This window comes from Scyliorhinus canicula, chromosome 13 (assembly GCF_902713615.1).
Source record: "Scyliorhinus canicula chromosome 13, sScyCan1.1, whole genome shotgun sequence".
Taxonomy (NCBI): Eukaryota; Metazoa; Chordata; class Chondrichthyes; order Carcharhiniformes; family Scyliorhinidae; genus Scyliorhinus; species Scyliorhinus canicula.
Window position 1 is genome coordinate 90,361,162 of NC_052158.1, and position 24,469 is coordinate 90,385,630.

Genomic DNA, 24,469 nt, shown 5'->3' on the forward strand with positions numbered 1-24,469 from the left:
TTTGATTCTCTCCACATAATATCACGAAATGGCAGAAGGCACTGGATACTGTAAAGTCCATGGAACCTGACAATATTCCAGCAATAGTACTGAAGACTTGTGCTCCAGAACTAGCCACACCCCTAGCCAAGTTGCTCCTGTATAACTACAACACTGTCATCTACCCAGCAATGTGAAAAATTGCCCGGGTGCATCCTGTCCACAAAAGGCTAGACAAATCCAACTCGGCCAATTTACGTCTCATCAGTCTACTCTCCGTCATCAAAGTATTGTCAGCACTACTATAAAGTGTTACTCAGCAATAACACATTCACTAACAGTTCAGGCTCCTCATTACAGCCCTGGTTCAAACATGAACAAAAGAACTGAACCGAGGCGAGTGAGACTGTTCCAGACATCAAGGCAGCATGGCTGAGTATGGCATCAAGGAGCCCCACCAAAACTGGAGTCAATGGGAATCAGGGGAATCATCTCAGCCCCATAACATCGCTGCGAGAGTTCCTCAGGCCCAACCACCTTCAGTTCCTTCATTAATGACATTCCCTTCATCAGGTCAGAAGTGGGGATGTTTGCACAATATTCCGCACAATTCATGACTGCTCAGATACTAACGCAGGCCATGTTATTATGATCCCAGACCAGACCACAACAGTGATTATGATGCTGGACTGACACCCCAATATTTGAGTTTCTTTGTAAGACTGTGCAGAAAGAATGATTCGCTACATCAGTGACTGCATGAAGAAATAAGGATTTAGTATTTTTAATACAAAACTATTAGGAATACTATTTAACTTCACAACCGAAAAGAACAGCTTACAATTACGCCTTAAACGATACTACTAAACTCACCATTAAACAAGAAAAGAAATATACAACTCTCAATCCATCTTAAAATCAGCAAAGCAGAGAGTAATATTTACTTTACCAAACAGATTTGGCTCCTGTTAGAACCCCTTCGGACTTTGGCTGAATGTCTTCAAAAAGCTGGTACACCTGGTGTGTTTCAGCTTCTTCCTTGTCCTCAACCAAAACTGCTCTGCTTTATAAGTTCATAAGATATAGGAGCAGAATTAGGCCATTTGGCCCATCGAGTCTACTCCGCCATTCGATCATGGCGGATCTCATCCTGGCTTTAACTCCACCGTCCTGCCCGTTCTTCATGACCCTTCAACCCATTACCAATTAAAAATCTATCTAACTCCTCCTTAGATTTACCAACTGTTCCAGCTTCCATCACACTCTGGGGTAGCGAATTCCACAGATAAATGTTATTCTTGTCCTAACTATCATACTGGGAGAAAATTGTGAACTGGTGTCAAGCAGATCAAACTTCAACTTCTCTCCAAAGCTTATCCCTTAGCTCCACCCAGCAATGGCAATCTCCTGAAGCTGAAAAACAAATTACCGCTGCAGGATGATAGCACATTAACTCCACGAGGACAGTCCACGAGGACAGTCCCCGGTCAAACCAGTGCATTAGCCCAAATTGAAAATCACCTTCTGGCTCCTAAAATTTCCTACGCTCAGCAAAACAAAATTATTTTTAAAACATGACCACTGCAGTCAAACACATTGTAACCCTAGATTTCTGACCCTTAAATTGCCTGAAATATTTAGAAGCCAATATTCCTAAAATCCTCCATGCGTCGCAATGTCTATATGCAGCAAGAAATGGGCAATATTCAAGCTTGGGCTGATGTGACAAGTAACAATCATGCCACAGAAATACCAGGTAATGATATTTCCCAACGCGAGAATTCAACCATCTCCACTTAACATGACATTATCATTGCAGAATCTCCTACTATCAACGTCTTGGGGTTTACCATTGCGCAGACATTGAACTGGACCAGCCATATAAATACTGTGGTCATTAGAATGAGATGGGAACTCACCTCCCGACTCCCCAAAGCCTATCCATTATCTACAAGATACAAGTTAGGAGTGTAATGGAATAACCTCCTTTTGCCTGGATGAGCGCAGCTCCAAAAGTCAAGAAGCTCAACACCATCCAAGACAAAGCAATCCGCTTGATTGGGACCCCAGCCCCCCACCTTAAGTATTCACCCCCCTCCACTGCCAACGCACAGTAGCAGCAGTGTATACCATCTACAAGATGCGTTACATGAACTCACCAACGCTTCTGAGACAGCACCTTCCAAACCTGCAACCTCTACCACCTCCAAGGACAAGGGCAGCATATGCATGGCAGCACCACCACCTACCCCTCCAAATCTCACACCATCCTGATTTGGCATTATATCACCATTCCTTCCCAGTAGCTGGGTAGTAATCCTGGAACTCCCTCCCTAACAGCACTGTAAGTGTTCCGAAAATACATGGACTGTAGTGGATTAAAAAGGTGGCTCACCACCACCTTCTCGAGGAAATTTAGAAATGGGAAATAAATGCTGACTAGCTAGCAACGCCCACATCCCTTTAACAAACATGCAGGACCAAGCAAAGCCACCTCTACTTGATGAATACTTTAAGGATTTGCCTTTGAGAGACTGTCGCATTTGTGATTTTGTCCTTCCATGAAATGCCGTAATGAGTGCAGACATTGAAGTTTGAAATTATTGAGCTCCTTTTCTTGATAGCTCCAAGTGATCGATACTTCACAGCCGTACAAGGGGCTGAGAACATAGGCATCATAAACTAAGTATCTTGATCCTAAGAGTCCGATTGTTATTTTTCCATGTTTCCTGAGTCAGCCAAAGGTTGTAACTACTTTCCATATAGGTGTGTCGAGTTCTGAAATGAGTCACCATGGTCCCAAGGTAACAGAATTTGCTAATCATTTCCAGCCAGGTATTGTTTAAAGTGATCAAGAGCAATGGAATGACACTCTTTCCCATAACAATTGTTTTCTTGGTGCTTACAGTAAGGGAAAATATATTGCAAACATGAGAGAGATAATCTGTGCCAGTGACTAGCCCAGTATTATCAACGTTGAGGAGTTCTCTGACCAAGACATGCTGCTTGCTGTTTGACCTGGAATGCAAGTAAACCCCTGATATTATAAAGATAGTCTAATAAGCATTATATGTTTCTCTAATATGTTTCTCCAAACGGGCAGCATAATCAAAGATCCCTCCCACCCGGCTTACTCACTCTTCTAACTTCTGCCATCGGGCAGGAGGATACAGAAGTCTGAGAACATGCACAAACAGACTCAAAAACAACTTCTTCTCCACTATCACCAGACTCCTAAATGACCCTCTTATGGACTGACCTCATTAACACTACACCACATATGCTTCATCCGATGCCGGTGCTTATGTAGTTACATTGTATATCTTGTGTTGCCCTATTAGGTATTTTCTTTTATTCCCTTTTCTTCCCATGTACTTAATGATCTGTTGAGCTGCTCGCAGAAAAGTACTTTTCACTGTACCTCGGTACACGTGGCAATAAACAAATCCAATCCAATCAGTAAAAGATCAAGGAAAGTGCTAGTGATTAATAGATGAAATAAAATGAAAATCGCTTATTGTCACAAGTAGGTTACAAATGAAGTTACTGTGAAAAGCCCCTAGTCGCCATATTCTGGCACCTGTTCGGGGAGGCTGGTATGGGAATTTTGCATTTCTGTTTCAAATGGAAAGACACAGTGGGACTTTTCCGAATGTCCCGCTAGCACAATAATCCCAAAACGATACTACAATGATCTTAGCAATGATTGAAAAATCTGCATATTTACATCCACACCACAAGCTCCATTTCACTGTCCTAAAGATTTGCAATGCTTTCCTGATGAATTTTCTAAAAGCAGAGCTGGGTGTTGGAGCGAAGGAAGAAATTTGGGCACCTAAATCGCAGAATCATCAATACCAAATCTGTGAAGATGTTTAAAAAAAACTTTTAAAATTTTAGTTCTATATTTCCTCACAAAGATTCTGTCACAATGTTCCGCTTTTTGTAAAATCTCTAGGATGTGGAGTTTGAGTTGTTTTGAATTTCTCTGAAACCAGCAAACTCAGACCTTCAATCCTAGGGAAGAAACCACATGATTGACCATGGTTCCTGTACAGACCTAATTTTGTGGAATATTGAGGGTATAAAGTACCATTTCATGATGGTTGGTTCTGTGCTTAGTGAAAAACGGGCGAAAAATGTAGCGCGTACGGTTATGTCTCATTGTTTGGATACATTGGAATCTGAAAGGAAAATGCCCAATTCACGAAAGAAAGCTGTTCGTTTGAGGCTTAATTGGAAGCTTCTTCAGTTCCAAAAATAAACATCAAGTTCTTCGTGTTTGAAGTTTGATAATATACAAAGACGGCGGTGAACGCGCGGCAGAAAAAAAAAATGCACTGAATGTTCTGGGGGTTACCAGGACAACTGCCGTTTAATCTGTGTTCTGAATTTTGATTTTTGTAAACTGCGGGACTACATATGAATTGCCAAAGCAGCACTAGCGCAAGTTTGCTGTTTTCACCGTACATCAGTAATCGAACATTATTTTAATATCATGGACAAAGTGAATGCAAAGTGTCTTCACGGTTGTCCTGCAGTTAACACCATCCGAGTGGAGATTCCTTGATTATGTCACTGTCTTTGTTGTTAATATTATTAAATTAGAAATCTGATCCGCTTCAAAACTGCCCAAGAGCACCATATACATTCCATTTTGGCTCAGACTCTGGCAGCTTGTCTTGTTAGCAAGTGGTGTCAAACTCCGGTAATCCAATGCATGCTGAAGTGCATCATTCACAAAGGAAGACCAAAAAAAAATTACATAATGCCCGGGACAGACTTACTTTATCGTAACTTAAAGAGTAGCAAACCGGTTTGGCAGCGTCAGTGGACTTGGGAAGCGTTATAAAGGGGCGTTTAGCCTTTTTTATTTTACTTAAAATCGAGTGTAAAATAGGAGAACTCGGTATCTCCCCCCACCACCACCACACTGTATCAGAAGTTTTTTTTTATTGTTGTTGCTTTCCCCCTCCTCGGCTGGAGACGGAGGAACAAGCTGCTCCTTTCTCCTGATCTCCCAGCTCCCTCTGAATAGCAATGGGCCGAGGGAGAGGAGCTGACAATGGCACTCGCTCGCTCACTCACCCTCCGGTCTCAGCTCCAGAGTCTGCACACTCCTCCGCAGCGCCGCTCCTGCTTCTCGTCATGTCCCTGCGCAGCATTTGGGACTCTGCTGGTCGGTTTGGGGACCCTGCTGGTCGGTGAGGTGACTCTGCTGGTCGGTGAGGTGACTCTTCTGGTCGGTGAGGTGACCCTGCTGGTCGGTGAGGTGACTCTGCTGGTCGGTGCGGTGACTCTGCTGGTCGGTGTGGGGACCCTGCTGGTCGGTGGGGTGACCCTGCTGGTCGGTGAGGGGACCCTGCTGGTCGGTGTGCTGGAGACTCTTGCTGGTCAGTGGGCCCGGGCTTCCAGCTTCGCTTCTTTTTCATTGTTTTCCCCGCAGGTTGATAATAGTAACACATCCCGCCCACTGACGTCACCGTTGCTGACAGACAGGCGGCTTCGCCTTTGATGTGGAATTCCAATGCGGTTTCTGCCGCTTCTCCAGCCCGTGCAAGTTTACATCAGACGTGTGTGGGGAGGGGAAAGGGGGAACCAGAGACAAGAAAAAGGTGAGAGAGTTCTCACAACTATGCTGCAAACTCAACGCTGCAGGCTGCAGCCAGGCAGAACATCGATTGCTGGAGCTGGGCCTGTTTAAGGGCCACAGCAATCTTAAGATCGGGACATTTTGATGCGCAAACTATGCAGGTCCTTAGCCGTGAAGGAGAGGCTGGCTGGTTTACGCAATTCAGTATCATGGCCCTGCCTCTGAACGTTAAAATTCTTCCCATGTATGCTTCATTATGCAAATCAATGCTGGAATACAGTCACATAGTTCGTCAAGTAGGGAAATCCATAAGTAATTTTACTCAAAGTCTCCTTGCCAATATCTGGCCATACTCTCAGCTTTGTCAAATGAAGTATGTATCAGGGTCTTAATTGAACAATAAAGATAGCATTGTGGATAGCACAATTGCTTCACAGCTCCAGGGTCCCAGGTTCGATTCCGGCTTGGGTCACTGTCTGTGCGGTCTCTGCACATCCTCCCTGTGTGTGCGTGGGTTTCCTCCGGGTGCTCCGGTTTCCTCCCACAGTCCAAAGATGTGCAGGTTAGGTGGATTGGCCATGCTAAATTGCCCTTAGTGTCCCTTAGTGTTGGGTGGGGTTACTGGGTTATGGGGATAGGGTGGAGATGTTAACCTTGGGTAGGGTGCTCTTTCCAGGAGCCGGTGCAGACTCGATGGGCCAAATGGCCTCCTTCTGCACTGTAAATTCTATGATCTATAATTACATTGGAGTATTTACAGTAAACAGGCAAATCAGGTCTCCTGGTCAATGCCTCCTTCCACTCTTTATTTAATGCCATCATCATATCCTTCTATCCCTTTCTTCTTATCTCGGTTCTCTTTAAATGTAAAATAAAAGCAAATTACTGTGGATGCTGGAATCTAAAACAAAAATAGAAAATATTGGGCAATCTCAGCAGACCCGACAACATCTGTGGAAAGAGAAGGGCACTAACGTTTCGAGTCTGGATGACTTGTCAAAAGCTGGCATTTCTAAAAATGATCTTGAGTTTGGCAGTTTCTTATAAAATCCAACTGATTCACTAAAATACTTTTGGAAAAGAAATGTGCAGTCGTTTTTTAAAATAAATTTAGAGTACCCAATACGTTTTTCCACCATTTAAGGAGAAATTTAGAGTGGCCAATCCACCTACCCTGCATATCTTTAGGTTGTGGGGTGAGACCCACGCAGACACAGGGAGAATGTGCAAACTCCACACGGACGGTGATACAGGGCTGGGATCGAACCCGGGTCCTCAGCGCCATGAGGCAGCAGTGCTAAACACTGCACCGCCCTGCTACCCTAAATGTGCAGTCCTTAGCTGGTGTGTCAAACAGGTTACTCCAAATTCAGACCAATGTGGTTTACTCTCACGCTCTTAAGAAGCCGCTCACTTTAATTAAACCTGTACAAAAGAACAGAAATTGGGCTACAGCAGTTCAAGGTGGCCCACTACCTGTTGAAAGCAACAAGGGTTAGAGCAATAAATACCATCCCTGTCAGAATACCGACCTCTGGGAAATGAATAAAAATATTTCATCCAGTGTACGGTGGTACTTCACAGCAAAGCAATAGGAGTAACCAAATGAAGTCAAATAATGATATTCAATCTTCGAGTCCCCACACTCTACACAAACTCAATACTTACATCTCAAAGTACTTCAAGGCAATCGTGCACTTATGTGTAGGGAAACACGGCAGACACTTTGCACACAGCCAGTTCCTGCAAATAGCAATACTTTATAGGCAGATTTTCTTTAGATTATGAGAGTATAGTGTCATGAACCACACTTATGGTATCTATGAGGATATCCCAACTTGAAACACAGGTTTGTGGGGGTGTATAGTTTTGTATTTGGAATAGTGTGAGGAGTCACGTGAAACCCCAATAAGACTAGCCAGCCCAGTCGTCATATAACAATTATTAAAGACTATTTATCAATTTAAAGATAAATACACACAAATACGAGGAAAAGACATTTAAATATATGAATCACTAAACATACACAGTTTATGTCAAACGTACCCCTTGTTTCAAAACATATCTACAATCCCTGGACTCAAGACTTTCCCCTTCCCCAAACAGTGTCCAAATTCAATACATCTTATAGTTACCACACAAAACAGGGCTGATAAAGTCTGATAAACATCTTTTCCTGGTCAAGCAAAGATATAATAATAATAGTAATATTTATTATTGTCTCAAGTAGGCTTCTCTTAACACCAATGAAGTTACTGTGAAAAGCCCTTAGTTGCCACACTCCAGCGCCTGTTCAGGCACGCAGAGGGAGAATTCAGAATGTCCAAATTACCCAACTGCAAGTCTTTCCGGACTTGTGTGAGGAAACCGGAGCACCTGGAGGAAACCCACGCAAACAGGAGGAGAACGTGCAGACTCCACACAGACAGTGACCCAAGCCGGGAATTGAATGGGACCCTGGTACTGTGAAGCAACAGTGCTAACCACTGTGGTACATTTAAACTGGCTTTACAAAGGTGTCTGCTTGGTCTTGGCTCTAAGACCTAGATGCAGGCCTCTAGCGCCCTAGCTGTGAGTTGTGGACTGGCCTTTCAGGCTGTTAGATGTCAATTCACCCTCTGCTTCTGAGGGTCCTGGCAATTATACCATTTGACCCTTTTGATTCTTCAATCTGTCTATTTGGCTGTCTGCCTCTCAAATTCCTTGACTCTAGAAATTAGCATGTCCTTATTCCCACTGATCTCTCAGTTGACTAGGTAAGCGGTTTCTACTCATGGCATGATTTACACTGGATTTTGTCTAGACGCCTGCTAATCATGTTACTGGAAAATTCACATCTCATCATGCCTTTTGTATGCTGACTGCTGCTGTCGCGAGGCAGATTTCTACCTGTTGTTGGGCAGATCGCACCCCATCGTGCCTTGTTAAATTCATTTCACTGCTGTTACTAGGCAGACCATGACAATGGTATATACTATACTTTTTTCTTAGTGTAAGTCAAACTTAATAGAGTGTAAATATTAACAAATATTTGAAAAAAATTAGTTTATTTTTTGACTCATATTGGATTATCAGCACAAGAAGAAATTACACTCCAGTAGCAGCACTTGTTTAACCCCTCACACACATTAAAAGTGATCAGATTAGGGGTGGCTGTAGTGTCAATCTACAGTTATGATGGGCTGTAGAAATATAATTTTGTCTATAATGAAATTTCCTTCCAGACAAGGGTGATGAGGTTGTGGATTCTTGTCAAGAGTGGTGCTCCCCCACATTTTAATACTTCTGTATTCCATCGGCGCCAGAGACCTTGTAGTTTTTCAGTTGTTGGATGATCTTTTTGATCTCATGGCGAGCTGGGGTTGCTCTGGTAGTGTGGGCATTCTGCAACATTGGCTCATTGGTTGTCGCAAGTTTAGCTGCGAGGCTCCGACTGAGAAGCTCTTTATTCTCAGGGTCTTCCAAGTCCAGCGACATTAAGTCGCCTGCGGCAGAGTGTGTGTTTTCTGCCTGTGCCAGTTTGGGAGCCAGGGTGATGGAGACGGTAGAGTGGATTAGTCGGTGGTCAGTCCAGTGGTCGACAGCTCTGACTGTGGCACGGGTGATGCAGATACCTTTGCGGTCCCTTGCTCGGACGATGATATGGACTATATTAGGTGCCAGTGCTTGGAGCGGTGGGGGGGGGGGGGGGGGGGGGGGGGGGGGGGGGGCTGTTGCCATGAGGCCGTCTGGCAAAACACGGTGTTCCAGATGATCAGGTCATGTTCTACACATTTTGTCAGGAGAAGGACTCTGTTGGTGTTTGTTTTCCCCACGACTTTCCTGCCTGACACACCCTTCCAAAGGTTTGCATCTTTCCCAAGTCTAGCATTGAAGTCACAGAGGAGAATCAGCTGGTTTCCCTTTGGGATACGGGACAGCGAGTGATCGAGACTGGAGAAGAATGCCTCTTTTGTCTTGTCCATCGCATCTAGAGTTGGAACGTAGACACTGACGGCTGTGATGTGCTGTTTCTGGCCCAGGGTGAGCCGTAGGGTCATGAGTCATTCGCTCGTCCCGCAGGGGGGTTCGTTGAAACATCCGACCAATTCATTTTTTTTATGGCAAGGCCGACCCTGTAGAGATGACATTCTTCCGGAAGGTGTATCCGCCATCTTGTTCCTTAAGTTGGCCTTCTCCTGCCAGTCAGGTCAAGCTTAGGGTGTCAATGCTGTGGTGTCAGAATTCCCAGGCTATGATGGTGGTGGTGTGACGTTCAGGTCTGTTGTCCATAAGGGTCCTTATGTTCCTGGTCAGAAATTCATTTGGGTGGGGTTGGGGTACGAGATGCCTATGCATAGATTCTTTTAACGTGGGGTGGTCGTTGCACACCAACCACCACAACAGTCCCAACAGAGCAAGGTCTTGGCCCAGTGGCAGGGTAATCCAAGATGACTGGAGAGCAGGCTTTGCTGTAGGGCGGGGACTAACATACACTCATCATCCACCGATCAGCTGCCTGCCTGTGAGTGATGGCACATTTAAAGGGTGATGTCATTTTCATCAGCCCTCCCCCTCGTGCTATGCAGTCCCACCCCAGCTTGCACTGCTCCCCTCGCCCCAGCTTGCAGTACTCCCCTCACCCGGCTTGCACTGCTCATTTTGCCCTAGCTTGCACTACTCCCCTCACCCAGCTTGCACTGCTCCTCTCGCCCCAGCTAGTGCTACTAAGGTAACCAGCCCAACTTGGCGGAAGGTATCTGTGGTGGTGAGCACGCACTCCACCCAGATGAGGTCGGCCATGCAGTGCAGAGAATGCATGAATGAATGCATCCACACAGCCTGCAAAGTAAAAAAAATGGGAAAATGTCATTTGAAACATGGAAGTCTGGCAAAACCTGCCCTGAGATGCATGAGAAAATGAAGGAAAAAATCCCACGAAGAGTTAACAGAATTCAGCAATAGAAGTTTGAAATGCAGATAGCCTTTATCAAACAGGCGTTAAGAAAACAGCTTGTAACAGTTCAAGCTGTAAAACTGTTGCATGTCTTTCAAGTTAAAGCAGATTGAACTTTTAGTTACATGGAGAGAAACAATATTTCGCACCTTCTTTTAAGTTAATTATTTTAGCAAGCAGTTATTAAAGAATTGCCACGCGACTTCCGGTTGCGGTGATGTGGAGCTAAGCCGCACGTTCGGTAGCTCCCGCTACTTTTGGTCTTTTGGGCTCTTTTAAGGGCCCGCAGCAGTGCTGGTTGGACTTTTCCCCGGGTGGGAACACATCCACTGTGCTTATCTGCCGGTGGATGGACTGGACCAGGAGCGGAGCGGTCAAAAAAATCAGCTTTGGAGCAGAGAAAAGTGCGAGGCAGGAAAAACAAGATGGCGGCGGGCTGGGAACCGGCAGCGTGGCAGCAGTGGGCGCAGGAGCAGCTCCATCGCTGCTTCAGAGAGCTGAAGGCTGAGATTCTGGAACCATTTAAGGCCTTGCTGGACAAGCTCATGGCGACTCAGACGGCTCAGGGTGTGGAGATCCGAGAGCTACGGCAAAAGGCCTCGGAGAGCGAGGGCGAACTCCTGGGCCTGGCAGTGAAGGTGGAGTCGCACGAGGCGCTTCACAAGAAATGGCTGGCTAGGATGAAGGAGATGGAGAACCGCTCCTGTCAGAAGAACCTGCGGATTTTGGGCCTCCCGGAGGAGCTGGAAGGTTCGGATTTGGGGGCCTACGTGGTTGTGATGTTGAACTCGTTAATGGGAGCGGGGTCGTTCCAGGGGCCCTTGGAGCTGGAGGGGGCCCATCGAGTGCTGTTGAGGAAACCCAGGCCGAACGAGCTGCCTACGGCAGGGCTGGTCCGTTTTCACCACTTCGTTGACCGTGAGTGCGTGCTGAGATGGGCGAAGAAGGAAAGGAGCAGCAGGTGGGAGAACACAGAGATCAGGAACTATCAGGACTGGAGCGCGGAGGTGGCGAAGAGAAGGGCTGGTTTCAATCGGGCGAAGGGAGTGCTTCACAGGAAGGGGGTGAAGTTTGACCTGCTACAGCCGGCCCGCCTCTGGGTCACTTACAAGGACCGCCAGCTCTACTTTGATTCTCCGGAGGAGGCCTGGGCTTTTGTCCAGGCAGAGAAGTTGGACTCGAACTCAGGACTGGGGGGCTGGGGAATGATGTACATAGTCCGGAGGCTCTGTCCTCCTTGGTATCCTTTCGGTTTTATTGGCTGTGTTTGATGTTGCCTTTTTGCTGTTCTGCTTTTTCGCTTTTTGAGGCTGTTATTTATTTATTTGGGTGTTTTTTTGTTTTTTCACTGGTGGAGGGTAGGGGAGCAGTTCGCGGTCCCGCTGGGTCATGTGCCCTGTCTTTTTCCCGCGTGTTGGGTCGGGGAGCGGGGTTTGGGATGGAAGCGTGGGCTTTCTTCCCGTGCTGGAGGAGTAGTGGGCGGGGCCAGCACTGGGAGGGGGTAATGGTGGTTGTGTTGCATCATGGGGGGGGGGGGGGGGGCGTCGGGATGGCGGGAGCAGTCGGGGTCAGCAGGAGTCGGCTGACTTAAGGAAGTACAATGGAAGGGGTTACGCAGCTGGGGGGGGGGGGGAAGTAGGGGGGGTATCGGGTTGCTGCTGCAGGGGCCGTAGGGGAACGGCTGGTGAAGGGGGAGGTGGGGGGGGGGGGTCTGCCACCGTGGGGAACGGGCCTGGGGGGTTCTGCGGGCACGTGGCGAGCCAAGGGAGAGCTATGGCTGACCGGAGCAGAGGGAGGGGGAAGACCCCCCCAGATTCGGCTGGTCACATGGAACGTGAGGGGGCTGAATGGACCGGTGAAGCGGTCCCGGGTCTTGGCGCACCTGAAGGGGCTTGGAGCGGACGTGGCTATGCTCCAGGAGACGCACCTTAAGGTGGCGGATCAGGTGAGGCTGAGAAGAGGCTGGGTGGGGCAGGTGTTTCACTCGGGGCTAGATGTGAAGAATCGAGGGGTGGCGATCTTAGTTGGCAAGAGCCTGTCGTTTGTTGCGTCGAGTGTGGTGGCGGACAGCGCAGGGAGATATGTGATGGTGAGTGGTAGACTCCAGGGGGAGCGGGTGGTTCTGGTCAATGTGTATGCCCCCAACTGGAATGATGCGGGCTTCATGCAGCGAATGTTGAGCCGGATCCCGGACCTGGGGACGGGCGGTTTGTTCTTGGGAGGGGACTTTAATACTGTGTTGGATCCAGCTCTGGATCGTTCGAAGTCTAGGACGGGCAAGAGGCCGGCGGCGGCCTCGTTGCTGAGGGGGTTCATGGATCAGATGGGAGGGGTAGACCCTTGGAGGTTTTCGAACCCGGGGGGGTAGGGAGTTCTCCTTTTTCTCCCATGTCCACAAGGCTTATTCCCGGATTGATTTTTTTGTTCTCAGCAGGGTGCTAATCCCGAGAGTGGTGGGGGCGGAGTATTCGCCGATAGCCATATCTGACCATGCTCCGCATTCAGTGGACCTGGAGCTGGGGGAGGGGAAGGATCAGCGCACGCTGTGGAGGTTAGATGTGGGGTTGCTGGCAGAGGAGGAAGTATGTGGGCGGGTCCGTAGGGTATAGAGGGGTATTTGGAAGCCAACGATAACGGGCAGGTGCAAGTTGGGGTGGTTTGGGAAGCGCTGAAGGCAGTGGTTAGAGGGGAGCTGATATCCATTCGGGCACACAGGGAGAGGGGGGAGAGGGTTGAGAGAGAGAGGCTGGTGGAAGAAATGGTAAGGGTGGACAGGAGGTATGCGGATGTCCCGGAGGAGGGGCTTTTGAGGATGTGTCGCAGTCTCCAAGCGGAGTTTGATATACTGACCACCGGGAAGGCGGAGGCGCAGTGGAGGAGGGTGCAGGGGGCGGTATATGAGTATGGGGAGAAGGCAAGTTGGATGCTGGCCCACCAGCTCTGGAAGCGGGAGGCAGCGAGAGAGATAGGGGGAGTCGCAGATGCAGGAGGGAACTTGGTGCAGAGTGGCAGGGACATTAATGGGGTGTTCAGATCCTTTTACGAGGGGCTGTACCGGGCGGTGCCCCCTAGGGAGGTGGGCGGGATGGACCACTTTCTGGATAAGCTGGAGTTCCCAAGAGTGGAGGACGAGCGGGTAGAGGGGCTGGGGGCCCCAATCGAGTTGGAGGAGCTGATGGAGGCGCTGGGGAGCATGCAGACAGGGAAAGCACCGGGGCCCGACGGGTTCCCGGTGGAGTTCTATAAGAAGTTTTAAGATCTGCTGGGTCCGCTGCTTGTGAGGACCCTGAATGAGGCGAGGGAGGGGTGGGGGGCTCTGCCCCCGACGATGTCTAGAGCAATAATCTCAGTGATCCTGAAGCGGGATAAGGACCCCCTCCAGTGTGGATCTTACAGGCCGATTTCGCTCCTCAACGTGGACGCAAAGTTGTTGGCTAAGATACTGTCCAGGAGAGTGGAAGATGTGGTCCCGATGGTTATCCATGAGGACCAAACAGGGTTTGTGAAGGGGAGGCAGCTGAATATCAATGTTCGGCGGCTTCTTAATGTTATGATGATGGCGTCGGCGGCTGGGGAGGCGGAAATAGTAGCATCGATGGATGCGGAGAAAGCTTTTGACAGGGTGGAGTGGAGCTACCTGGGAAGTGCTGAGGAGGTTTGGGTTTGGTGAGGGATTCATCAGCTGGGTGAGGTTGCTATATAGCTCCCCGGTAGCGAGCGTGGTGACGAATGAGAGGAGGTCAGAGGACTTTTGGCTTTCCCGGGGGACGAGGCAGGGGTGTCCCTTGTCTCCCCTGCTCTTCGCGTTAGCGATTGAGCCCTTGGCCATGGCGCTGAGGGATTCGAAGAACTGGAGGGGGATTGTGCGGGGGGGAGGATCACCGGTTGTCACTGAGTGCAGATGATTTACTGTTGTACATCGTGGATCCAGTGGGGGGGGGGGGGGGGGGGGGGGGGGGGGGGGATGCCAGAGGTGTTGAAGATACTTGGGGAGTTTGGGGATTTTTTGGGCTATAAGCTCAACATGGGGAAGAGTGAGCTGTTTGTGCTGCACCTGGGGGACCAGGAGAGGGAGATAGGAGAGCCCTCATTGAAGTGGGCACAGAGGAGCTTTAGATATCTTGGGGTCCAGATATTTAAGAGCTGGGGGGCCCTGCACAGGCTAAACTTTTCGAGGCTGGTGGAACAGATGGAGTAGGAGTTCAGGAGGTGGGACGCGCTACCACTCTCTTTGGCGGGTAGGGTCCAGTCAGTTAAGATGACGGTGCTCCCAAGGTTTTTGTTTCTTTTCCAGTGCCTCCCCATATTGATTCCAAAGGCTTTTTTTAAGAGGGTTAATAAGAGTATTCTGGGGTTCATGTGGGCGTGGAAGACCCCGAGAGTGAGGAGGGTATTCCTGGAGTGAGGAAGGGAGGTAGGCGGCTTGGCGTTGCCCAACTTGTGTGGGTACGAGTTTGGAGGCATTGGTGACGGCCCCGCTCCCACTCCCCCCGGCAAGGTACTCTACGAGTCCGGTAGTGGTGGCGACCCTCAAAATCTGGGGGCAGTGGAGGCGGCATAGGGGGGAAGTGAAGGCCTGTGTGGGCCCCGATACGGGGCAATCACCGGTTTGCACCTGGGAGAATAGATGGTGGGTTTTTGAGTTGGCATAGGGCAGGCATCAGGCGGATGGGGGACCTTTTCCTTGATGGGAAGTTTGCGACTTTAGAGGGGTTGGAGGGGAAGTGGGGCCTCCCCCCTGGGAATGCTTTCAGGTATATGCAGATTAGGGCGTTTGTTAGGCGGCAGGTGGCAGAGTTCCCGCTACTGCCGCCTAGGGGGGTGCAGGATAGGGTGCTCTCGGGGATGTGGGTCGGTGAGGGTAGGATCTCGGCAATTTATCAGATGATGCAGGAAGAGGAGGAGGACTCGGTGGAAGAGCTGAAAGCAAAGTGGGAGGAGGAGCTCGGGGAAGAGATCGACGATGGGACGTGGGCAGACGCCCTGGGGAGGGTGAACTCATCCTCTACTTGCGCATGGTTCAGCTTAATTCAGCTGAAGGTGCTGCATAGGGGGCACATGACTGGGGCACATGACTGGGGCCAGGATGAGCCGGTTCTTTGGGGGGGGGGGGGGGGGAGGACAGGTGTGGGAGGTGTTCGGGTGGCCCGGCGAACCACACCCACATGTTCTGGGCATGTCCGGCGTTGGAGGGGTTTTGGAAGTGGGTGGAGGGGACTTTGTCCAAGGTGGTCGGTTCCAGGGTGGAGCCGGGCTGGGGGCTCGCGATCTTTGGGGTAGCAGCGGAGCCGGGAGTGCAGGAGGCAAGAGAGGCCGGTACCCTGGCCTTTGCGTCTCTAGTAGCCTGGCGTAGGATTCTCTTACAGTGGAGGGACGCGAAGCCCCCGAGCCTGGAGGCCTGGATCAATGACATGGCCGGGTTCATCAGGCTGGAGAAGGTCAAGGTTGCCCTGAGGGGGTCAGTACAAGGGTTCTTCCGGTGGTGGCAGCCCTTTCTCGATTTTCTGGCGGAGGGTTAGAGGGTGGTCTACACCTTGTTTACTTTATTGTTGGGAGAAAATTTGTTGTTGAAAAATTTGAATAAAAATTATTTTAAAAAAAAGAATTGCCGCGCTCTTCAGTTGAATTAGGTGACAAATGTTTAGGTGTGAAATCCTGCTGACACCAGTTGAATATGGGAAGTCGGAGACGACGTGTCCATGACAGCACAAGTTAACACCAAATTGGGGTCAGAGGTCTGACAAGCTAAGGGAACTATTTGGTAATAAAGCAACTTTAGAAGTGACAGGAACCAGATTGTAACACCCCTCTAGGATCAAAGCACTTTTGAACATTAGAACGGAAAAAATGTAATTAGAGTTCGATGAACTAAACTCATGCTCAACATGAATATATAGTCGTGTTAGAAGTAATTAAGATTAAAGGTACACTGAACAGTCAAGAACAAAACAATATGATAATGTCATATAAACTTAATAACTGCTAGAAGGCAAATATAAACCCTAAATTGGTAGCAGCCAGCAGAGTCAGCTCTCATAGTTGCCCTCGGTTATGGGAAGGATAGAACACAGAAACCGAGCAGAACAGTGAATTCATCAGGAGAAAACCAAAAGCTAAAGAATAATGATTGTCAAGGCAGACCTGAAGATCTAACAACTGACCAGGAGGATCCAAAGAAAATATCTTTTTACCTTTCTGTAAAAACATTGATTTAATCTTTTAAAAGAAAAAATATAATAAAATAACTTAAAGTTTTAACCTGAAACAGTGGTTATTATGAAGTCTTTTTACTTACTTAGCAATGTGGGGCCCAGGATTGATGCTACTAAGTGGTAAGCAGATAAAATCTTCTATGAAGATATGGGTTATACCGGGGGATAACTTGAAAATATAGATTGACCCGAATAGCACCCACCTAAGTCTGCGTAGGAGTCAGGGAGTGAGAATCCCTGTTCACCATTTACAATGTCTTATTGACCCTTTTTGGTATAGGAGGAATTCTAAGAATAGTGAGTTTTTTTTACTTCAAGCCAAAGTAAGTCAACCTTCTCATGACTCAACTCACTCTCACAAGCCCTTCACATACTGTCAGGATCAGACTCCACAGAGATCTCAAACACACATCACAAGGGACATCACTCTCTCTCCCGGACAACACTTTGTCATTTCCATCTCGTCTCACATGCTGTGCAGCTCATGTATTTTAATAATCTTTATTGTGACAAGTAGGCTTACATTAATACTGCAATGAAGTTATTGTGAAAAGCCCCTAGTCGCCACATTCCAGCGCCTGTTTGGGAACACAGAGTGAGAATTCAGAATCTCCAAATTACCCAACAGCACCGTCTTTCTGGACTTGTGGGAGGAAACCAGAGCACCCGGAGGAAACCCATGCAGACACAGGGAGAATGTGCAGACTCCACACAGACAGTGAACCAAGCCGGGAATCGAACTTGGGACCCTGGAGCTGTGAAGCAAAAGTGTTCATTCATTATGAACATGGTTCCACTCAGTCCGAGCGCACACACAGCTATGCTTATCATCTGCATTGGCATGCCTCATGCACATACTCTCTCTTTATGTAACCCAAGCTCGTCCATAATAAAAGTGAAAGGTCCCAGACTGGCGAGGGCTTGACAGATCCCTCACCCAGTATGATTAATGTGTTCTTTACCTGGCTGGAGAGGACCTGGACTGTGTCTGTGGCGATGGGGAAGTCAGCGGCGCACACCGAATTGAGGAGTTTGCACATGCTCATCTGGTAGACTCCAAGACTATGATTGCTATAGGATGTTTTCGTATTTTGATGCCATATGCTAATTGTCTGTATTCTCTTTCTTAGTGGCTGGGAGAGACACAGAGAGCCAGCTGATCAGCTCCAGCCCACTTGACACCGCGGATGAAGATCATCTGGCTGCAACAAATGAGGACCTGTCACAGCGCTCACACACGCCCTCCACCAACACAGAGACACACCCCGGTGGACTTGCATCTTGAGCAGGATTGGGGTGACAATCTGGCAAGCACAGCACAAATTATAGTCCACAGCAGATTAAGGCAGCGGTATGCAAGATCACAGGCACTCGGGGGACTGCTGGAGGCCAGGATTCTGATGAGTTCGAGTCAGATGACAAGCCTCCGGATGCGGTCTTAAGGCAGGCATTGGAGCTGCAGTAAAAGACAATGGAATATCAGACAGAATTGTCAGATGCATTACACAGATTGCAACATATGATTGAGGACTACTGCACAGAAATCAGAATTAATATTGCATCAATACCCCTTTACATTGACAGCTTATTGTTGCCTCTTAACATGCACAGCTGTCCATTCCTCCTTTTTTAGGGGAGAACAGATTTTAGATGCGTGCCTCTTTTAATCGGTCTCCCAGTGCTGTCACCCTCCCAGAAGCCCTAACAGCTCTCCCAGCAGCATTGTTTTTAAGTTTCATTTTCCACTGCTTCAGATTCCACGTTGTTAGTCCTCAGATTTTATAACCAGACCAGCTTTGACCCTCCCTGTGTGACTGTGGAAATCCTTCCCTTCATCTCGGAGGAGGATAACGTTCCGGTTCATGGATATGAATCACGATGAGTCATTTGAAGTGAATGTTTCTGTGTCTCATGTAGATCTTATCCCTCCCCATCTTGCACCCTATTGTAAATGATGGGAGAGGGTCCCTATCTAAGGCTGCAGCTGCTTCCCCTGACTATGATTGTACCATTCACAATCAGAAACCAAAGTTTTGGCCTTTGCCTGCCTGGTGGCCCGGATACATTTTGCTGGGATGGAAGGATTCGGAGCCTCCAAAGTCGGGGGTTTGGGTCAGTGACATGGCAGGGTTTCTTAGGCTAGAGGTGCTTAGGGGTTCGCTCAGAGGTGGCAGCTGTTTATCAACTTCTTCAAGGAGAATTGACCTTCAGCAGAGAGGGGGTGGAGGGGAGGGGGCGGCATGGAAGTGAGGAATAAGGGCAATGAATCTAATGTATGGCTAGTTAGGGTTCAGGGCTAGGGGGAGTTGGGTATGTTATTGTGGGGTTTTTGCGTGTGTTGGATTTCTCTGTTTAAAATGTTAAAATTATAAAATTATAAATGCCTCAATAAAATATTTTCTAAAAAAAAGATAAGCCATTTGCCGCCAGCCCTTTCCCCTCCTTTTGACTCCCCAGCCTTTAACCCATAGCACATTAGAACCTACCCCTACCTTCCCACTTGTCTGGTATATAGATAGCCTCAGATAGCCCCTGAAATCAATGTGCTCAAACCTGGCACAGAATCTGTGGAGGAGCGAGCACAGTACAATGCAAGGCAGACAGACCTATCTTGAAGTCACAAATGAAGTGCAGTTGTAAGCTGCATGTCACTTATATGCATTGGTCTAGATGGGCACTTTTGATTCAGCTTCGGTGTGTGATTCTGCCTTGATAATCAACAATAATAATATTCTTATGTCTTCAAATAACCTTCATCACATGGCTTGGCAGAAAGCACGGCCCACCATTGAAGGTTGAAGCTGACGTTCACAACCTGTTTTCCCACTGATGGGAAACAGACCTGGAGCTTATTAGAATGCTACCGCTGCAGGAGAGAAACCCCCAGGAAAGATGTAAATTTAACAAGATGCAATGGGTTTTGCCTGTAACAGAAGAGCACATATCAGAAATAAATGCAGAGCCAAAAGAAACCCATCAGGGATAATCAAAAAAAAATTCTGACTCCAGTCCATAGTGCAGTGAACGGCTCCAAAGAAGAATCTGAAGTTTACAGACTGATTAAAGTAAACAAGACAGCTCCAATCAGGTGTTAATGGTGAATGGCTAGCCACCATGTATGGAAGTGGATAAAGGAGCCTTTGCCAATGTCATAGGAGAGCAGATGTATTCATATTTGCAAGCCTGTGCTTGCTTTTCTGAGTGGGCTGCCTGTTGCCCCCAGTGTACCGGGTTTAAACCAGATGGGATTATCAGAATTATTATAATACTGTATGACAATCGAGCTACAAAATTAGGTTGGGACCCAATACCTAGAATTGAAGACCTAAATGCCACATTAGCTGGGGGTTGACTTATATAAAACTTGACACGAGTTCAGTCGCTATCTGGGGTCAGAGAGGTATCGAGGGAAGTTGTGACAAACAAAGGTTTATTTCAATATAACCGGCTGCCATTTTGAGCATCTTCAGCATGCAATATTCCAGTGTACAATGGCAAGTTTAGGCAAATCCTGCAACGAGGAGCAGTAGCCTATTTAGATTACTTCTTAATTTCGGGAGCTTCTGAGGAAGAACATTTAGCAAATCTGGAAGAAGTCCTGCAACGATTTTTTAAAAAGCAGGAATAAAGCTAAAAAGAAAAATGTACATTCTACGCTCACAAAGCCACTTACCTCAAATTCAGTGTTGATGTCCAAGGACTTCATCATATGAAGGGAAGATCAAGGCAATCAAGGAAGCACCAGCCCCCCAAAACATATCAGAACTAAAATCTTTCTGTGGCATGGTGAATTATTATGGCTGATTCATCTCCAGCCTTTCCATATTGCTGGCATATTTGCACTCACTTCTTAAAAAGTACCAGGTATTGGAGTGAACTTCAAAAAGAAGCCTTTGAATGAGTCAAATTGGCATTGCAGTCATCAAACCTCTTGGTTCATTTTGATCCCTCAAAATAAATAGTTCTGACTGGCAATGCTATATCTGACGGGATAGGAGCAATATTGTCCCACAAAATGGAAGATGAAAGTGAAATTAAATGAAAATCGCTTATTGTCACGAGTAGGCTTCAAATGAAGTTACTGTGAAAAGCCCCTAGTCGCCACATTCCGACGCCTGTTCAGGAAGGCTGTTACGAGAATCGAACCGTGCTGCTGGCCTGCTTGGTCTGCTTTCAAAGCCAGCGATTTAGCCCTGTGCGAAGACCAATTGCTTATCCTTCTCGAACACAGAGATGCCAAGATAGCCTATTCTCAAATAGAAAAGGAAGGTTTGGTCATTATTCATGGAGTGAGAAAGTTTAATCAATACATCTATGGACCTCACTTTGTGAAATTTAGCGACCATAAGACACTCTTGGACTTCATGTCAGCTAGGGTCCAACAATAGGCTTTGCTATTAGCAGCCAATAATTACACATTCCAACAGAAGACAGGCACCCATATTGCCATCAAGAAGCATCGAGTCACCTTCTTTCTCCACAGAGCATTCCACTGTCACCAGTGCCACAAGAAATCATCTTCATTCTGAACTTCTTAGACACGCTACCTGTATTGGCACAAAAGTAAAAGTATGAACCCAAAGAGACCCCTTATTATCCAAGTCAAACGTATGGTCCTTCACAGTCGGCATTACAAGAAGTCTGAGCAATTTTGGCCATTTCAACTCAGAAAAGATGTTAGGTTGTGAGGATAAAGTACTGTTATGGAGTACTAGGGTAGTTGTCCCTACTCCTGCAAGGAAACAATTCTTGCAAGTGTTGCACTGTGCACACCCGAAAATGATGAAAATGAAGGCTCAGTTATGTGTGGTGGTCTGGGATTGACAAGGACATTGAAAACCTGGTCAGTGTTGAGCACGTCAAAAGTCTCCCACCCTCGGCTCTGTTGCACCTGTGGGAATGACCAGGTAGGCTGTGGGCGCATCTCCACATAAACCTTGCAGACCCGTTCATAGGCACTATGTTCCTGATCATTGTTAATGCTCATTCAAAATGGATAGACATACATGGCATGAAGACTGCAACCTCCCTGGCAATGATAGATAAACTACGGTAAACAGTTGCGACTCACGAGTTACCCAACGTACTGGTCTTGGATAACGGGACAGCATTCACTAGGGAGGAATTTCAATACTTATGTGACCCAATGGCATAAAGCCAACAGCACCCTAACAACCGGCCTCAAATTAATTAGCTGAAAGGGCTGTCCAAATGTTAAAGTTGGCAATGAAGAAAGAATCATCGACACCTTTAAGACTTAAGACTGGCCCCATTTCCTACTCGCATACAGAACAACACCTCATGCAACTACAGGCATGACCCCTTGTGAGTTCATGGGTAGACCTCTTTGAATGAGACTTGATTTAGTATTCCCCAATTTGGCAGGGAGAGTAGGGCAAAACAAAACGCAAAGAAACACCATGATTCCACAAAAGATGAGAGCTTTTGAAGTAAACGATTGAGTATACGCAAGAAATTTGAATGCTGGTCCAGATTGGGTCCCTGGGAAGATTGTGGTAAAGACAGGTACAGTTGACATACAAGGGAAGAAAATGAAGACACTTATTGACCACCGGAGGAGAACCACACACAGTAAAATTTGAGCAGTCTATCCCTGATATGCCCGTTAGTGTGATTCCAGCAATTGTAATGTATGATTCCATGAGTATGACTATGTACCAGACATCACCATCACTGAATATGTCCTGTTCCACTGACTGCACAGACCGTGGCGGCACTGTTGTATAGTCAGGAAGGGGTTGCCCTGGCAGTCCTCAACATCAACTCTGTTGAGGAAACTCCTACTGACTTCCACTTACTCCACTACAAACCACCCCCGCGATGAATCAATACGTCTCAATGCTGAACACCACTTGGAGGAAGCATGGAGGGTGCCAAGGGCACAGAATATACTCTGGGTGGAGGACTTCAATGCCCATAACCAAGAGTGGCCCGGTAGCACCACTACTAACTGAGCTGGGAGAGTCCAACAGGACATAGCTACTAAGTCTGGACTGCAGTAGGTAGTGAGGAACCAACACGAGGGAAGGACCTACCTGACCTCACCCTCATCAATCAACCTGTTGTAGATGCATGGATGCATCTGCCCATGGCAGTAATTGGTAGGAGTGACCACTGTACAGTCCTTGTAGAGACAAAGTCCTGTCTTTACATTGAGGGATCCCTCCATCATGTGTGGCACTATTAATCTGCTAAATGAGACAGATTTCAAATAGACCAGACCTAGAAACGCAGAACTGAGCACCCATGATGCGCTGTGGACCAAGAACAGCAGCAGAATTGCATACAACCACAACTTTTAAACCATGGCCCACCATATCCCCACTCTACCATAATAATCAAATCAGGGAATCAACCCCTGGCTCAATGAAGAGAGCAGAAGGACATTCTAGGAACAGCATCAGAGATACCCCAAAATGATCTGTCAATGTGGTGAAGCTACAACACATGCCCAACAGCAAAAGCAACATGCAAGAAACATATCTAAGCGATCCCACAACCAACAGTTCAGATCCAAGCTCTGCAGTCCTGCCACATCCAGTCGTGAATGTTAGGGGACAATTAAACAACTAACTGGAGGACCGTCCACAAATATCCCAATCCTAAAATGAAAATGAAAATCGCTTATTGTCACGAGTAGGCTTCAATGAAGTTACTGTGAAAAGCCCCTAGTCGCCACATTCCGGCGCCTGTCCGGGGATAGGGAGGCTAGCACATAAGAACATAAGAACTAGGAGCAGGAGTAGGCCATCTGGCCCCTCGAGCCTGCTCCGCCATTCAATTAGATCATGGCTGATCTTTTGTGGACTCAGCTCCACTTTCCGGCCCGAACACCATAACCCTTAATCCCTTTATTCTTCAAAAAACTATCTATCTTTACCTTAAAAACATGTAATGAAGGAGCCTCAACTGCTTCACTGGGCAAGGAATTCCATAGATTCACAACCCTTTGGGTGAAGAAGTTCCTCCTAAACTCAGTTCTAAATCTACTTCCCCTTATTTTGAGGCTATGCCCCCTAGTTCTGCTGTCACCCGCCAGTGGAAACAACCTGCCCGCATCTATCCTATCTATTCCCTTCATAATTTTAAATGTTTCTATAAGATCCCCCCTCATCCTTCTAAATTCCAACGAGTACAGTCCCAGTCTACTCAACCTCTCCTCATAATCCAACCCCTTCAGCTCTGGGATTAACCTAGTGAATCTCCTCTGCACACCCTCCAGCGCCAGTACGTCCTTTCTCAAGTAAGGAGACCAAAACTGAACACAATACTCCAGGTGTGGCCGCACTAACACCTTATACAATTGCAACATAACCTCCCTAGTCTTAAACTCCATCCCTCTAGCAATGAAGGACAAAAATTCCATTTGCCTTCTTAATCACCTGTTGCACTTGTAAACCAACCTTCTGTGACTCATGCACTAGCACACCACATCTCTCTGAACAGCGGCATGCTTTAATATTTTATCGTTTAAATAATAATCCCGTTTGCTGTTATTCCTACCAAAATGGATAACCTCACATTTGTCAACATTGTATTCCATCTGCCAGACCCGAGCCCATTCACTTAACCTATCCAAATCCCTCTGCAGACTTCCAGTATCCTCTGCACTTTTCGCTTTACCACTCATCTTAGTGTCATCTGCAAACTTGGACACATTGCCCTTGGTCCCCAACTCCAAATCATCAATGTAAATTGTGAACAATTGTGGGCCCAACACGGATCCCT

At 47.4% G+C, this 24,469-nt stretch overlaps 1 protein-coding gene across 3 annotated transcripts in view; it reads right to left on the reverse strand.

Moving 5' to 3' along the window:
• The window catches only part of LOC119976313 (protein FAM124B), a 60,626-nt gene extending 42,759 nt beyond the window's left edge, over positions 1–17,867 (reverse strand). The window contains exon 1 of one of the 3 annotated variants that reach the window (XM_038816756.1): positions 17,683–17,867. Coding sequence is in view for 1 of the 3 variants with exons in the window: in XM_038816753.1 (XP_038672681.1) it covers positions 5,068–5,444 (377 nt within the window). In the remaining 2 variants the exon portion in view is untranslated. Of the gene's footprint in view, positions 1–2,473; positions 2,503–5,067; positions 5,446–17,682 lie in introns of those variants that run through there. The other 2 variants (XM_038816753.1, XM_038816754.1) reach the window with 2 other exon arrangements.
• Positions 17,868–24,469: the final 6,602 nt, after the last annotated feature.